This window comes from Pavona decussata, unplaced genomic scaffold, assembly GCF_977016875.1.
Source record: "Pavona decussata unplaced genomic scaffold, jaPavDecu1.1 SCAFFOLD_76, whole genome shotgun sequence".
Lineage (NCBI taxonomy): Eukaryota > Metazoa > Cnidaria > Anthozoa > Scleractinia > Agariciidae > Pavona > Pavona decussata.
The window spans coordinates 245,847-264,505 of NW_028145494.1; the positions used below are offsets into that span (position 1 = coordinate 245,847).

Sequence of the window (18,659 nt, forward strand, 5' to 3'; positions counted from 1 at the left end):
TTCGGTAATCAAGGTTCATGCTTGACTTGTCGCCCTCTCTCTGCACTTCAGTCGGTTTATTTCTCTGGTGACAGTTTGGGTGCCTTTAATTACTTTAAATGAAACCCTGTCAAAGAGATATTGCTTTTGGTCGAATTCGTACCAGGTAAAACAAATTAAATTTCCTTTCATCAAACATCAGTGGAGTTGCTGTAGCGCAGCAAGAAGGAAATACGTATCACGTGATTTCTCGAAGCCAGAAGAACGGACAAGGTAAGATCAGTTTTGAGCAAATCTCAGCATTCTGACGAAACAAGGCCAGCCAGCATTTTCGGAAAGCCCACAGCGGCTCGTAAATGAGGGAGACATAATTCCGTCCCCTAGACCTTACTGGGACTTAAATAAGACCGTGTTAGCGTAGGCAGATATATATATTTAATAACGAAGAAAGAAAAGAAGAAAACAAAATTTTCCAAAAATGTGCTCGTTAATAGTTTCAGAAAACCAGTTGAATAATTTTCAACAAAGTAAATTGACGTGCGCACGCACTTCAAACCAACAGAAACGTTTCAGTACACGCATATTTTCCTCCTGCCACCCTCCAGGCTTCAGGAAAGGCTTTATCAAAGCCTTAAGCCTTCACAAAACAAAGTAACTCTTCAAAAACAACATTTGAAGAAAACATTACCCTATTCAAACAGAGATTACGCTACAGAGGTTATCGCGATAACCTTATAAATAGAACTCTCTCAAAAGTCAATTTTAGCGAAAGAATGTCAGCCCCACAAAACAAACAAAAAACGCGCAAAAACATTTTGCCGTTTGTTACGGAATATCGCCCTTCTGTGCTTAACCTAAAAACTATTCTGGTGAGTAAATGGCACTTGATAGAAAATCAGCCTCTGCTAGGAGAGATCTACAAAGACCCTCCCTTACTTTCGTACAGAAGAGGGAGATCTTTGAAAGACGTACTCGTAAGAGCAGAGCTTTGAAGGTCATATTCTTCCTATCTCGACCAATAGGAGCCGTGTTTGGCCTGTCATCATTATTTTACTTTCCTTTCAATACGACTTTACTTTTTTCGAGTAATGCGCGATATAGCCCCTTTAAAGTTAAATAGTCAAACAACAAAAGCCTACAGGAATCCCCAAACGAGATCGTACCAACACAATTGGTATGAACATGCGTTATGTGCATCGGCGCATTTCTTTGTTCTTCTCCGTTCAGAACGTGAAATAATTGACCAGATTCAAGGTTTCATCGGAGGAGAACGTGAACGTGAAAGGAAGGAGCCTCCTACAAATGCGGAGATATTTTTATTCAGTTTATGACTACGCGTGAAAAGCAGATCTTAGGGAGGGCTAATGGAATCCACAAAGCAAAAAGGGATAACTGCACTTTTGTCAAAGAATTATTGCTCAGTTTCAGGCCACGTGGGAAAAGAAGATCTTAGAGAGGGTTGTTGGAATCAAATATGGAATTGGGGGAAGCGGTAGCCATGCATTTGGTCAAAGAAATATTGCTCAGTTTATGGCTACGCAGGACAAGCAGAAAAACCACGCATTTTCCATAAATAATCAAGTTGCTTATAAAATGCTTTGAAATCACAGGTTGGAAGTTTTTAGTGTTTTAGGGTTTTTGATATTTTAGCGTTGGGTAAAAGTGATTATCACTGTAAAATCGAGGAAACTTTGTTTATTTCAGAACTAAAGCCAGCTTTCAATGTCAACGTCAGCAGTGAGAGGCTGATGCTTTATTAATTAGCTGAAGCTTTTTATAGATTCATTGTTAAGATTGTTTTTTTTTTTTAAATCTCGGTTCCGGACCCCCTTTTCACTATTATATATATAATAGTTGTAAAAAATTTTAACGGTCACTTTTGAAAATGTATGTTGACTACCATACGAAACGTCAAGTTATATAAAAAGCGCAAGTTTCGATGTTTATCACCGCTGTTTGTATTTCATTTCTGATCAAGCTACGATGGCCCTAGAACAAAAGTCTTTAGACAAATGTTGCTGGATTTGGTCTCTTGCCAGGGGCTGGGTGTGTTTCGGAAAAGATTCCCAATGTACACAATCATCACCCATTGAAGCAAAAGTGACATTTATTTATTTGCAGTCACTGAAAAGGATTTTTGAGATTAAATGAGATTGCTTCATTCTTGTTTACATTTATTTATTAGGTAGCTATCTGACATTTCTTCACTGGGGAGCCGGTAATTGGATCTAGTGATTCCTTGCAAGTGTAGTTTGTAGCATAACAATCGCATTCATTATTACGCATCAAATCCTCACAAGTCTGGTCGTTTACACAAAGTTCCAATCTCACTTCATCGCAGGCGCAGTTTCTCTGAAACGAAGACGATCAAAACTAGAATTACATAACTCATAACAATCCCCGGCATATCATAAACCATGTCTTAAACAATATAAAGTATCTGCGGAATGTCTTTTAAGGATGGTGCTCACTAATAAAGAAGTATTTTTGCGCAGTTTTTGACTATGCGTGAAAGCAGATCTTAGCAAGAGCTATTGGAATCCAAAAAGAAAATAGAGGGTAACCACGCATTTTTTAGAGATAATTAAGAAACCTGAATAATTCTAAAAAGTGCTAAAATACAAAGCAATGTATGGCGTTTTTTCCAGATTGAACTGGACGCGAGGACCCATGCGAGGCACCTCCCATGATACAAATAATAATTAAAACACGAACAACCAAAAGACGCTAAAAAAACTAGGGATGGCAGGAGCAGGATCGTACGATTGACCAGGTACAGGGATAGTTTTAGGATAGTTTTAAACCGCGCAAAAATATCCCTGTATTAGTACCCGCCACCCACAGGAAACCCAAGTATCTCCAGATGCGCAATGTCGGCTTTGTTGGTTGGAGCTGGCATAGATTGGATATCATCTTGTTTCTTTGGGTCAGGTCTGACCCAATTTCAAGAAGCAGATGATCACAGTTGGAAGTCTTCCTCAGCTGGAACAGATGTCAGATGTCGAGCGCAACCCAAGTATCTCCAGATGCGCAGAACGTATCCGCAGTAACAAAGCTGGGCACAGTCCTTAAGACAGCTAAAAAAACTTAAACCACCTTGAATAATGAAACTGTTTTTCAATAAAGTCGAAAACCCAGAACAAAATTTAGTCCTCCCCACGGAAGTTGAACTCATGACTTCATGACCTTTCCTTCCAACCTGCGTTGCTACCTTCCTACCTATTTATAAATCAAGACATGTTCGCAAGTCTGATACGACTAGTTGCATGGCGCTGTTTGCCAGACGTGTTCCATTTCTCTACTATAAAGTATCCAAGCGGTTCCAGAAACTGGGTTTCGAATGCCTTTGCTTTGAAAGCACTCATTTAGGTACGTAAGCAGGTAAGAGATTAGACGAAAGTTGATAACCCTCAGTTGCCACAATTCATATTATTATGAAAATCTGTTATTTTCGACATCACAACTATTAAGAGCAGCAATAACGATAACTATAATAATTATAATATTCGTCTAACGTTTGCCTTCTTATGTGAATAAGCATTTATTATGAGTACCTTGTCAATTTTGAGGATGTCGTAAAGACTTTTCATGTCCTTCCGATTTCTGGGTAATGGCATCACAGCCACTGCAACCAGGCACAACACGAACACGACGAGAAATGGAGTTTTGACGACCATGTCATAAACGAAACTGAAATATAAACAAACAGGCTTTCAGAGATCAACCGAAATAAAGCAATGGTAAGGGATTGGTCATTATTTATCGGGGGACCTCTTGCTTAAAGGGCACAAAACCCCAAAAATTGTTTTCGCTTAAATAAATCTTTGAACCTGTTCGAAACGCATTGAGCCTTTTTGCGCCTTTTTTCAACTAAATCTTGACTTTTTATAAGCTGTAAAAGTTACGAAATCTAGCCATCATCTGTCCCATGACCGAGCTAGTAAGGGGCATGAGTCTATTCCTTACATGACGTCACAAACTGCTTTGCATGCATTTTCACAAAGACTTAATTCAATGCAAATCAGTTTGTGGCGTCAAGTAAGGAATAGACCCATGCCCCTTACTAGCTCGGTCATGGGACAGATGATGTCTAGATTTCGAAACTTTTACAGCCTATAAAAAGTCAAGATTTGGTTGAAAAAAGGCGCAAAAAGGCTCAATGCGTTTCGAACAGGTGCAAAGATTTATTTAAGCGAAAAAAAATTTTGGGGTTATGTGCACTTTAAGAACACGTTAGTCTCAAACATTGCGGCTTATGCACCATTAAAATTATGCAGGCCCTGCACCAAATGACATCTAAAGAAAGTGACACTCTACATCGACTAGGTGCACAAACACAAAAAATGTGAATGGCAGATTTATGTGCATTATAATCAAAGTGAGTCTTATTGGTAAGCTAGGTCCTCCTGTAAGTTCCTTCCACGTTCTACACGTTCTACGAGATCTGGTAGTACATGGGACGTCACTGATTTTGATTGATTCGTCATCACCATAACAGACCTCAGTTTCATTGTTGCCATTTTCATCGTCATCGTTGTCGAGCTAAAACTGTCTACAAAACTCCTTTAAAAAAAACAGGACACTGACAGAACAAAACCACTTCCTTACTATATCTCTCTTCTAAATTCTACCCCTCCCCTATGCAATGTTGATTTAGGAAGCGCCAATTGCCAGGACACTGTTTTTGAACCAGAAAGCCTGAGTAGGGGGACGAGGGTTTCCAAATATGGTCGCTTGCTTGTTTGCCAGTGAAAGAGCCTCTCAGGGTAATTTTCTAAACAGTTTTGTCCATGATTGTAGTTTCTTCAACATCGATCACTGAGATATGTCCAGAAATGTACGCTAATGAGATTCATGAACTGTATGACAGTGTCCCCTAACCTTAATTCTCCCTAAAACACACATGATTCTGTCAAATATGAAGTCATATGAAAACGACAAACAGGCCTTGCTGTACGCAAGGATTAGCCTAATTCTAACCCTATATAAAGCTCTTGGTTCCATATAGTCACCCCTACCTTACCATGAATTATATGCCCTTGGTTGGATACCAATGAGCTATTTTTAACAATCAAATGAATCGTTTTTCCTTAAGAATGTGTCATACCTCTGTGGTTCAAAGAAAAATTCAGATTTTCTCTACTTTTCCACTCGGAAGCCAAGATAAAGGCAAAGATTGAGAATATTACATTGAGAGCGCTAGGTAAAAAAATCTCGGCGATGAGCATGCGCACGATGATCACCAGACTAGTTAAACAAATCTTATGTTTACATTGAAGTCACCTTTTTCTCAGTCAGCTTACAATTGCAACAAGGTTTAGCCAACAACCAACACACAAATGACAATTAAATTCAAATATATGTTTAGTAAAGTAGAAAGGTTCTTCCATTAAAAAAGGACGCAAAAAAGTTTTGGTAAACATGACTTAAGCGGTCGGTTGTTTAATTTAGTTTAAAGTTTCAAACCAAACAGATTTTTCAGTATCACGTTTCCAATTTCGTGAAATAAGTTGTCTTGACAACGCGAAATCAAATGAAATAGCCAAAGGTCTGACATATGTATACGATCGACTTTGAAATCTAATCCGACCACAAATATCCAAATGCCTCGGTGGAGAGTATATATATATATACGAAATTAAACATCAAAAGCACAAAAATTGTTGAAACACTGTAGGCTGATCGACAGATGTCAATGGACACAGCTCGCTTAGATCTTTTCCTTCGTTGTGGAAGGAACCATCTCTCCTCTACAGATTTCTTCTTTCTTGGTTTGTGCCGTGTTACAATTTACAACTCAATTCCTTCTGGCTAATTTTGAGACGTTTGTAACATACTCACAAAAGACAGCGATAGACAGTTCTTCGATTCGTTATGAACAGTGCCGCTCTTTTTGTTAACGGTGCTGACCTTGACAAATTACCTGGCTCGCTAAAGATCTCGCTGTAGCTCATTCATTTGGTTAAAGAATCCATTTTTTTACAGTTACTTTTTGCATGATTCATCGATATTATCATCCTTCTCACCAGCTGAATCATCACTTTTTCGGTCTAAAAGAGTTTTCTATTTTGCGTCAATTTGACAGGTATAGGACACTTACCGACAAAGTGCAAACTAAAATGACGACTTGCACTGTCTTAAACCTTACCGTGGAAAGAGAATTCTTCGTTTGAATTAACAAGCGCTTTTATGCGTTCCGTGCTTGCAGCAAGTTGTTACTTTGTTGATATCTCAGAAACGAATTCCTATTTATATTTTCGCCAAGCATATCTTTCCCAGAGGTCAGCGGAAGCAAACACAGACTCAGTTTCCGCCTAATCATAAGAGGGTTTCGTAAGATAATCAAATTTTCAGATTGAAATTTATAGATTTGGAAGCAATTTTTTTCTTTTCGGTTTTTCAAATCCTGGCCACATTTAATTTAACTTCTGTTCGACTTACTAGCCATGTCATTCAGAGATGTCTAATAACGGCAGCATAGAATAAAACAATGTCTCTTTTGGGATATTTTCTTTACAGTTTTTTATTCGCTTTGTTTATTTCAAGAGAAAAGTTTATTACATGTTTGTCTAAAGACGGGAAATTTAAAAAAAGGCCGCCAAGAGACCATATGTTTAATCCCACAGAAAACAAACACTTTGAAAATGTAACATTAATTAAATAGATCCTTCAATAAAAAAAATATTTGGTATGAAAATATTTTACAAAAATGATTATTAAACTTTTACTCAACTTCCATGTACTTAGCGTCAGCTTTGAGGATTCAGCTCTGAACATTTTTTAAAGTGAAAACGCTATGTGAAACGTGACTTCTCATAGTATTTTAACTCCGAATAATTTTGAAAAAAAAATGTATGATTCTAACCATTTTAAAGAGGTCCAGCGCGCGTCTATCGATGAAATTAATAACTGCTTTTTTCCTGCGGTATAATTAATATTTGCTTTGTTTTTATTTTGACAATTTCAAGAAAAAAAATTATATTTCACCACTAATATTAATAGAGGATAAAGTCGCAAGAAGTAGTTTACTATCCAAATAAAAAGCTGAGAAGCAGTATTTATTTAGGTGGAGCTGTTCCTCTTTCCGTATCTGTTGGATCTCAAATTTTGAATTGAATCCGTTTCGATAAAATCCTAAAGTAATGCCATTCCAATGTTGATGGTGATTCGATGATGCAGTTTATCAAGCTGCATCATGGATGAAATCCTAAAGAGTGACAATTTACATAAAAGCTCTGATCTTTAACAGTTTTTCCTCTCATGTTTGGGGAAGTAAATAGTCCATAGAGGACTCTTAACGTTGGACTAAATTACGTTTTTTATCAGCGTATACCATCAATGGCAATAAAAACTGCTAAAAATAGGTAAATGTGTAAGTGAAGTTGATCAAGGTATAGGATGTTCAATCATTGTTTACCTACGAAGTATTAAACTATAGTAGATACCCATCTCTGAAAGAAAACCCGAAGTCTGTTGATTGTTGCCGTGTAATAGATTCACGTATTGTCGCAATCCTGCTTTGTTTTAAAAATAAGACTTTTGTCAAACTGACTATTTAAATAAGAAAAAATTAATATGATTCTAATTAAGTTACGTAGCAAAGCAATAACTGGCAATGTAAGTTTACTCATAATTTCGGCGTATGAATCAGATGAACGAAGAATCTTGAAATACTCGGCTGATTCTCGCTTAAATTGCAATTCAAGTTCAAGTTCGAATTGAGGAAAACCCTACATGCAATGTGTACATATCCTACGTTTCCAGTTTTAAGGAAATACTGCTGATGTATTAACTCATGCGGTGATAAAACCCCTGCAGCTAACGCAAACACATTGAGCTGGCATATGTGAATATAATAGATTCATTATCATTGAAGGGACGAGGGCCACTTTTTCCCAAATACGAAGGACGAGAAAGGCGTTTATAACAATCTTTATTGAAATAATTGAATTGACTTCGAAAGGTTCGGTAAATTCCTATAAAGACTACAAATAAGTTTTTAAAAATGGCATACACGGTTACGAATGAAAACCGATACAACAAGTAAAACTCAAAGAAGAACGAAGAGCGCTCCCCAATATTTACAACATGTGTGGAGCGAGACTTCAAATGAAAATGTAATCAACGGGATATGAAATTTACAAGATAGATTTGCATACAGCAGGGAATGTACATATGCGAAATTTATGTTCTTATGCCCGGGTCTAATGTTACAACACGAAAATACGAATAAATTGACAAAGAAAAGGAAAAAAAGGAGCGAAAGTCGTAACAATCATAATAAAAGACGCGCTGACCAAATAATGTTTCAAGGTAACGATCATATATGCAATTCTCGTTGTTTTGTTTTGTTTTGTTTTTTTTTTTGGTTTGGTTTTGTTTTTTTAGTAGCTTGCAACTTTAAATTGAGGAAAATATGTAGAATTCTTGGTTTAAAAAAAAACATCATAAAATAAAGAAAACGCAGGAAAAACGCTGCTCAAAACGTTTCGTTTTTAACCAACCTTAAGAATGTTTTCTTGACTGCTATTTAATAAGAGCGAAACGCAACAGGAGAAACTGAAAATACGTGACTTCGAAAGGTTGTAACTGCCTTGCACTTCGTAATAAACGAGCGCAGAGGATAGTCCTGCTCACACTAGGTTTTATTTTATAGCCTAGCCACAAATTCAAGGTAACAACGATATAAATTAAAGCAATGAAGAGTAAATTAATATACATCACTTAAGACTGGTGATAGCGAATCTCGAAAACAACACGTTCATAGGATGTGTCTGTATTGAAACTGCATACAGAAGACATACTGTAAAACATGCCTTCGAGTGAAACATGGCGTGGGCAGGCTTTGAAATTGTCAAATGAAAGGTTTTGTCTCTCCTCCTTTCTATTTTTTTTTCTTCCTCTCTTTTCTTTACTCTCCTTTGGAGGTTTTGCATCCATCGTGAGGCTTAAAAAACATATTACAAACGCTACTGAACTGAAAAGCACTAGGCTTACCGTAAGGGTGATTTTTCCTTTCGTTGTATGAACATTAGACGTGGGATTATAAGCTAGCTTAACAGTCACTGTATTAGCTGACATCTTATTTTCCTATTGAAATTAATTTGCAAATAGCGTCAAAATAGCAATTAATATGTAAAACCAACAGTTTTTCACTTAAAGTGTGTAAATCTCCGGTGCGATAAGCATTACGATAAGAAAGTTTAATTTTCGTACGGCCATTAACAACTTTTTTTTATTTTGCTCTTTTTTAATATTATTATTAATTTTGTTGTTTTGTATATTTTCTGTTTTCTCTTTGGTTGGCCTTGGATTGTCGTGGATTTCAATGGCGTCGCATTGCCTAAATACACAAATTTGAAATCTCCCACTCAATTTTTTAGTGAAACCTGTCATGACGAAAATCAGAAACATTCCGCACAAAACATTCTATTTCGGTGTAAACGATGTTAAATGTTTTCTACAATATTGCGTTAATTTTTGTACCAGAAATATTCCCAGATTTTAACGCTGTTAACGACTAGAGAAAGTACAACGGTCTTTTTAGTTGTCCGTGAAAAGTCAAGACTCAAAGACTAAGCGCATAGCTTCCTTGAATGCTTACTTCGTCTTCAATAAAGCAGATTCCTAATCCCTTTTTCCTATTTTATGTCAAATTCAAATATTTATACGTCAGTTGCGGGAACAGTTTTGACAAAAACGAAAATCTTCCTGTCAACCAAATGCATTCACGCAACTGCGAACTATTTGTACATCTGGTTTTATATCCACAAAGAACTTAACATGACACAAATCTACTCTTTGATAAAGCAAACACAGAAAAAAGGCCTATATTTATCAAAAAAAAACAACACGTTTGGAAACACCAATCTTTTACTACATTCGCTGAAGTTGCTAAAATGTATAGTACATCTTAACAGACACAATCTTTGATCCACATTTCAAATGTAGAAGTGTATTTAAATGAACTTTTAACACAAATAAAGTACAGTGTTGTAGAATTTTTAAAAAAATAATGAGAGAAACATTAGGGGAAGGGGCCTTGCTGGCTTTAAGAAGTTGTCATCATCATCATCATCATCATCATCATCATCATCATCATCATCATCATCACTAATCATCGGCCGTTTGTGTACCAGAGACGCATAAACCGTCTGGGATGTACTAGACTTTCTCAAAGTCGCTCGCTCGCTCCTGACGATCGCGCTTCGCGCTCTCTAAGCTCGACTCTAAGCTCTAAGCTAAGCTAAGCTCGACGAACTTGGGCAAACGCGGACAAATTGCCGGATTTAGCACGTCTCGAACGACGCACTATCGAAAATAAAGTTTGTCGTATAATCCATCCTCGGCCTGCCTTTTTACAAGATGAACAACGAGACGTATAACTTGACGCACTAAACATAGTTTGCCTAAGTTTATGCGTCTCTAGCATAAAAACCGCCAATGATTATTATTTTTATTTTTAAATAAGATTTTCATGTCATGTAATAGTTACTAATAAAGAAAACGTTCATGAAATAAGAAAGAGCATGCAAATGAACGGAACTGAAGTTTTCAGAAAAAGGGTTTTATTTTATTGTAGCAAAGTGACAGAACCAATCGCTAAATGCGAGAAAAAAGAAACACAACTTGTGTCAGTAGCAATGACAGGAAGCGATTGTCAGTCTAAACGTACATTACAAACATTGGAAGGTCATCGAAGTTTTTCTTTAAATTATTGATATTGCGTTCAACAAAAAAATTTTCGAGAGCAATAAGACGATATCTCATAGTGAAGACTAAGAAGTGATAAGAAGGGAAATTAAAACGAAAAACTCTCCGTCCTACGAGTGCCCTTGTTCCATTATCACTGATTTAAGATAACCGAATAGAAAACGAAGGGTACATTATTGATGTCAAAAAAATGTTTCCTGTTATGGCAAATATCAGTACCACTATTAGATGCTTTTAAGAGTGCTAATGTACATACTTGACACATTGTCTAAAGTTTCCGCTAGAGAAACGTACTGCAAGGGAGAGAAGCCTTTATTTTAACTGATCTCACAGCCAACCAGTTCGCCCAGCATACAGTAATAAATAGCACCCAGGACAGAGCTACTTAATAGCCCTCTAATGTACGGTCAAAGATTAAGGGCCTGTTATTTAAACAGAGTCTAACTTAGGCCGCGGCTTAAGACAATCAGTGGGCCTCCAAATCTGTTGATAAGTGTTTTATTTTAGGGAGATAAATAATTTCTAGCAAGGGATGCAAGCCTTCTTGCTACTGCAAACAGCAGACAATGCTTAGATATGACTGTGGGCAAACTTGAAATTGGCTTAGAACGTGGTTTTGTTAAACACCGTCTAAACTGTCTTTTAATAACTGACCCTAAGATTTCCCACAGGCTGAAGGCTTTAGATCCGTCTTGTACAACATGATAAACAGCACCACAGGAATTAGGAACCTGACGAACCTATTGATCACAGACAGCATTCATTTGAATGGCCGCCAGCATTTCAGGACTTAAGAGTTATAAAGAAACCACCTCGTATACAGCATAGTAAATAATACAAACTACTGCTCAGTATTAATGGTGTTTTTATGTGAATAGTTCGGCTGAAGCACCATGCACAGCATAATACTCAGTAGCTTTCAATTTCGATCGTGCGGAAAAAGATGGCGGCTGTACATTTTACCACAATACCTTGCGAAACTAACACAGCCAATAGGCACATAGAAAGCTATATTTTTTGTAAATTTCGTCCCTGTACTAACAGCATTGTTTATGAGCGTTTTAGTGATTATGGGTAAAGCACCAGTCGCAATCATTGTCAATATGGTAAATTGAAAGGCCACAATTAAAATGTATTTCATCCCCTGACTCAGAAGTTGAACCACCTTGCACAGCATAATAAATTAAACAGCACCACTGAAAAGTACTGCTTAGTAGCTTTCATTTGAATGGTCACACTTTAGGATTTCGTCCACAGACACAAAAGTTAGAACCACCTTGTAAAGCATAATAAACAACGCCACAGGAAAGTACTGTTTAGTAGCTTTCATTTGAATGGTCATACTTTAGGATTTCATCCACAGATACAAAAGTTAGAACTACCTTGCATAGCATAATAAACAGCACCACAAGAAAGTACTGCTCAGTAGCTTTCATTTGAATGATTGCACTTTAGGATTTCATCCACAGACACAAACGTTAGAACCACCTTGCACAGCATAATAAAAAACACCACAGGAAAGTACTGCTCAGTAGCTTTCATTTGAATGGTCACACTTTAGGATCTCATCCACGGACTCAAAACTTTGAACAAACATGTACAGAAGCAAAAGGGGCATATGCCTATATCTAGCTTTTATATGAATGATTTATAAAAACCTATGATTTGTCATTAAACGAGGAGGCTTGCCACTATAAAGTACTTAACGGAATGTGAACGCATTTTTTCGAGTTTTTAGCCTGTTTGTGCAACACGTAACAGCCGGCTTAAAGAACTGAAGAGCCCTCTATCAGTGCGAATCTTCACGTAAGGTTTCATGATGTATGAATTCATAACTTCATTCTGTGTTTTTCGCATCAATTTTAATTATGCGAGACTCTAGCGGCCGAGCCTCAACCCTAAATGATAGCTTGCACTTTAATCTTTTAAACATGCTCTTTGTTCAATAAGTTCCGTGCTTAATTAAGATATCCCACTTTGTAACGATTTAGAAAGAGAAACCTCAGTCCCATTTAAGAAGTTCATGAAAGAAAACTCTCCCTGAGACCAAAGAAAACATACTCGCAGAGGTCTTTATAGTAAGAAAAACAAATTTTCAGATTAAACTGTACAGATTTGTTTCCAATTTTTTCTTGTCCGTTTTAAAATCTCGACAACATTTTATTTAAATTCTGTTCAATTTGGAATAACGACAGCGCAACCCAATATGGAAAAATTTTTAAATTCATTTCGTTTTAACTTTAATATTTAACGGCGATTGGACGAAAACAAACACTTTGATATTAAGTACTATTTTTATTAAACATCTTTGGTAATTAAAATATTTTGTCCAAACTGATTATTTAACTTTTAGCCAACCTTGAACGCCAAGCAATGGACAGTTTAATTTGGAAGTACAAAATTTGTTAACACTCTTCTTTCCAAAATGAGACCCTAAATAATTTCCAAAAAGCCTCATTTTAAGAGTGGTCGTCTGTTTTAGCTGTTCTAGTTTAGCTGCAGGACAAATATTTCGGTTTTTCAACTCTCAGAAGGCACCCAGAGCTACTCAGGGATCATTTTACTACACATCGGTAACACCTGGGTTTTAAAATAAAACGTAACTAAAACTAAATGCTAAGTTGGTACTCGAAACCAGAAGACATTTATGATTAATTCAGGGCGATTTTTTTTACTTTTCTCTTTTGTGAGCCATTTCGACAGGTACAAAAATCGGCTAAAACCGGCAAAATCTAAGCAGGAGCGAATTACGTTCGACATTCAATTGAAAACACCTCTATAAGATTCTTTTAAAAGGGTCCTGGAGTGTGTCTATAAACGTAAAATTAAACAGCACTACTTTCCGGTGATATGACTTCTTTTTACTTTTATTTTGAAAGGTTTTTTAAAAAATAAAAATTCCATTTTACTACTGATAACACCTCACCTCCAGATTCAAGCCACCTCTGATGTCACGGCCCAAAGAGACCCCTTCCCTGATTCAAACCAGTCGTGATGTAAAATGTGGTCAAAGCTGCTATATCTGAGGATGAAGTCGTGATAAGTGTTGAGCATTACTTTTCTGTGGGTCTGTTTGTTATTCCGTTGCATTGTAGTTATCAACTTTTCATTTGAACGTTTGGATAAAATCCCGCTCTAGGCGTTGCCACTCAAATGAAAGCTAGTGAGCAATCACTCTCCTTTGAGACTGATGTCGTTTATCATGCTCGATTTTCGGTTTTCGAATCTTTGATTTTTTGAAAGAAATTCATTTACCAGGCTACACAAATACCGTCACATTTATTCTATTAAGTATATGCCACACACTGCATTCAAATCCTAGCAGTATGCAGGACGTTAGTCTCATGAACCTAGTTTAATGGCCTTAGCTCCCACGAGTCTCCTGTAGCTCATGTGGTAGAGGTTCGACTCCTGATAGGAACACTCGGATATCTTTTTTTCCGAGTATGCCCGTGTCACTCACTGAATAATACACACATCATTCTCAAATTCTAAGCAGTAGCCATTCGCAGGAAAGCTACAGTAAAGTATTTTTATGTCGTACTGTATCGTTTTAATATGGAAAACTTTACCTAACAAAATATTAAAACGATACAGTAAAATATATCACTGAGTGATATTAATATTTTACTTGCATTCTAATTTTCAGTGGGCGCATTTGGATAGCGGCAAAGAGTTCATGTAAGAACTTTTAAAGAAGTGTTTTGTCATCAGCGTTCACCTTGTGGAATAAACATCGGTAGTTATTAAAACAATAACGATTTCAAATACATCAAACATAGCAAGATAAAATAGTGTTCTAAGTTTGTTTATCAGTGAAGTATCAAACTATAGCGGATATAGAGCTTTCAAACAAAAATCGGCAGAGTGTTAATTGTTAGGGTGCGATGTGAATCAACGTGTTGGCACAATCGCGCTCTGTATTGACATAAAATAAAAGTGTTTTCAAAGTGACTTTTTTAAATTAAAAATAATTAATATGGTGTTAAACGTTATATAGCAAAGCAATAACTGGCATGCAATGTTTACTTTTTTTTACTTATGAATTTGCCAGAGGAAAGAAATAAACGATGAATTACTGATTCTCTCCATAATTCCCATTCAAATTTTCACTACATGTATACTGGTGTAAACCAGAATTGAGGAAAAGCCAAGTAAATACTGTGTCTCTTTCTTATGATTTCAGTTTTAAGGAAATTATGCTAAATCTAATAAAAAAAAGTGTCAAATGCGACTGTTAAAACCCCTGCGCTGGAAAAATATTGAACCAGTGTATGTAAATATAAAAAGTTCGATATTATAACAAAAGAAGTAATCACCAACTAAAGATCATATACCTTATCATTGCTACTTTTTGCTCGTTTGCTAGAAAAAAAAAGGAAAATTATTCATATTAAAAAAGAAAGCATCGTAAAACAAAGAAAACGCAGCCGTGAAAACAATGCTCGAAAGGAATCATTTTTAGCCACATTTTAGGATGTTAGCTATAGGCTAGGAAGTAAATAAGCAGATTTAATAAATCAGGGTGACATGTAACAGTAAAAACTGAACATCTTTGGCCCCCAAAGTTTAGAACAGTCTTGTACATTATAATTTATTACAAAAGAACAAAGCGCAGCTCAGTCTTAGGTTTCATCCTTAAATCGGCAGTTAGGGATAGCAACTACAAAACTTAAAGAAATGAAGGGTAAATATAGATACTTTTAACTGTGGTTAAAGAAAAACTCGAAAACTTCAAGTTCACAACACCGGTTTGGCTGAAACTGCAGAAAGTAACTGAATGAAGAAGGCATAATGAAAAACATGTTGTGATTCTGGAAAGCGGCAAAATTCAAAGGAAAATGTGGGCAAGGCTTCGAAATTGTTGACACTAAAAACGGTTTTATGAAAATAGTACACATGGTTTATGTTTTTCTTTCGTTGCAAGATTATATTAAAAATATAAGAACATATTAAAAATAAATCATATTAAAAATATAAGAACATATTAAAAATATATCATAAAAAACACATCCTAGAGATAATATTGAAGGTGATCTCTCACCGTGATCACAAAAAGGTTGATCAATTTTACCAACTTTAGAAAATGAATTTGAGACATGGGATTGTCATCTACCGTTGTGCTGCCATATTAGCTCTTTTTAAGCTTCTATGGAAATGCACTTTGCTAATGGCACCTAAAATTAAGTTAAAATTTTTAAAAATTTCAATTCATCACTTAATGGCAATATTGAGAACAGGCAATCTCCGGTGCGGTGGAAACGAAGTGAACTGCTGGTTGACAGTGTTGTAAGCCTTGCTTATTGTCTTCGATAAACACGCCTTGTTTATGGAAAGGAAATTTAGGTTTTTAGAACCATTAATGAATAATTTCATCTCTTGTGTCTTTTTTTTTCCTGATAAAATGCTTTATTGTATAAGCCCATCTTTAACACGAGATTAAGGAAGTTGTTATGGATTTTGTCATTGCATTAGCGACGTAAAGGGGTTTTGTAGTAAAATTTGCCTTAATGTCGAAAATGGGAAAAATTTGACATAAAATATACGGTTTCGAGGGAATTCTATTTTAAATATTTTCTGTTATGTTGCCGGCAATTTGCAATTTCTGAACTATTCACTGTTTTCCCACTGTGTGTAAATTAAATATTTACAGGATGCAGTTGGCTCGGAAGAGCATTATCCCCTTTTTAAGGAATAGTCAAGGTGCAAAACATCGAATACACTTCATGGCATTCCCGCTTCGTTGAATAAAAGGATTTCAATGTCAAGTGTATCGCTTTCTAATTCTCTGTCAAATTCGAATCATTATACATCGGATGCGGCGAACGCTTTGACAAAGCTCTTTAATTAAAACCTTCTCATCAGGAAACGAACCATTTTCACACCCACATGGTTATCAAATAAAACCTTGTTGTTCAGTTTTGTTCATAGGAAAAAAAATCCTGTGAGGACACTTTACTGTTCGAACAATGAAGTCACGATTAAAGAAGAGAATAAAGTAACTAGACAAGTAAGGTTTCTATTTTATCGGGGTAAAAAACAGCCGATAAACTTGTAGCCCTTAAAGTAATAAAAACATTTTATGTAACTGATCGATTGTCTGAATTTCGTAGGGTAAAAGCTAGGCCGCTCAGATATAACAAGAAAGAACCCATGTTAATAAAGTGACACTTTCACTGATCTTTCAGCCCTTGAGCCCCAGTATCAAAGTATACATATTCTCCTCCTTGTTGTCCCTATATTTCCAATGGTGCAAGTTGGGAGAATTTATTGAAAGGACAGTATCACGCTATTCTTAGTAACACATTGAAAATCGAAAAGACGCTATTCGGTTAATAGCAGCTAAGATATAAAGACCAAAATGCCATTAAAAGACTATCAGAATGCAAAGAAACTATCCACGGATATTTTCGCTGGCAGATGACCAAACTGATAAAAATGGGTTCAAATTTGAAAACGTTGGGCCGACGTTTTCAATTTTCGCTGTCGTAACGCACTAAAAATCGGTTGTACTATATTTTGGTTCAACCTTTCGTCTCAGTAGAATCACTATTAATATTTCTTTAAATTAGCGATTTCAGTAGAAATTAATTAACACGGTGTTTAAAGTTTAAATTTAGTGAATTTTTGCCCAAAATCATATCTCCCATGATGCTGCCCCTTTAAAAATCAAGACTTTTGGTCTTTGGTGATCGTTTACCTTATTCTGTTGACTAGAGTTTCCGATCAACTAGTGATATTGTAAGGCTAAAATAGAGGCTGGTCACTTTAAATTAATTCTCAGTAGTTATCTATAAGAAAATTAAAAGTAAAGGAAGATAAATACATAACAAAATTCGTGCAAACACGATTCGATTGTGCATTTGCTTTCGTGAGAAAGCATAAGAAAATGACCATACTCTTGACAGCACTACTAAATCGCAGAAATCGCAATCCCAAATACCTTACTGAAGCTCGGCGAGGCCTTTAGATGTCTGTTAAGTCTAAAGATTAATACAAAACTTCCGTGCGTCGAGAAATGAGGGAGAAAAAACGCACCGTTCACCACTGAAAATCCACACTTGGAGCCCCAGGGGCAGACAATGGGGGCGGCGGAGGGAAACTTAGTAACGGGCAGGAACAAAATAACGAAGAAAAGGCGACAGGAAGTATTAATTAGACCATTATGGCTTTCCCCTTGCCCCCGCTATCTGTCCCTTGATTTCCAAGGAAGTTGAAAATTTATCCTGCGCAAAAGCACATGTCTTTTGCACGCTGGGTAACTCAAGGATACCTTGTGACTTCGTGTAAGCTACACTGTGATAAACTAATTTCAGAGTGACAAATCCTCTTGCACAAAGATTTTAGGAACTACGGGTAGTTCAGCGGTTTTTCAGAGGAATTAGGTTGCATCTGCAAAAGTTGCTTAAAGGGACAGTATCACGCTATTTTTAGTAACACATTGAAAATCGAAAAGACGCTATTCGGTTGATAGCTACCAAGATATAATGACCAAAATACCATTAAAAGACTACCAGAATGCAAAGAAACTATCCACGGATATTTTCGCCGGCAGATGACCAAAATAAAAATGGGTTCAAATTTGAAAACGTTGGGCCGACGTTTTCAATTTTCGCTGTCGTAACGCACTAAAAATCGGTTGTACTATATTTTGGTTCAACCTTTCGTCTCAGTTGAATCACTATTAATATTTCTTTAAATTAGCGATTTAGAAATTAATTAACACAGAGTTCAAAGTTTAAATTAAGTGAATGTTCGCCCAAAATCATGATATTTCCCCTTTTAAATCACTACTCGATCATTCTGAACCCTTTAAGTCCAACATCAAAATGTGTATTCTCCTTACTGTTCTTCATATATCTCTTAACGTAATAGTCGGGAGAATTTGAATATCAAGACACAAGTTCTGAACGCATTGAACTGTATTGTATTGCACTGCATTGTATTGTACTGTATTGTACTGTATT

At 36.2% G+C, this 18,659-nt stretch overlaps 1 protein-coding gene across 8 annotated transcripts in view; it reads right to left on the reverse strand.

Moving 5' to 3' along the window:
• Window positions 1-2,068: 2,068 nt before the first annotated feature.
• Window positions 2,069-18,659, reverse strand: part of LOC146476453 (uncharacterized) — a 29,977-nt gene continuing 13,386 nt past the window's right edge. For 4 of the 8 annotated variants that reach the window (XM_085114322.1, XM_085114321.1, XM_085114323.1 and 1 more), the window contains 2 exons: window positions 3,534-3,669; window positions 2,069-2,331 (listed from right to left, as the gene is read on the reverse strand). In XM_085114322.1, coding sequence (XP_084970448.1) covers window positions 2,161-2,331; window positions 3,534-3,656 — 294 coding nt within the window. In that variant the 5' untranslated portion in view covers window positions 3,657-3,669 and the 3' untranslated portion in view covers window positions 2,069-2,160. Of the gene's footprint in view, window positions 2,332-3,533; window positions 3,670-6,079; window positions 6,100-6,127; window positions 6,284-8,976; window positions 9,111-17,635; window positions 17,786-18,659 lie in introns of those variants that run through there. The other 4 variants (XM_085114326.1, XM_085114319.1, XM_085114320.1 and 1 more) reach the window with 4 other exon arrangements.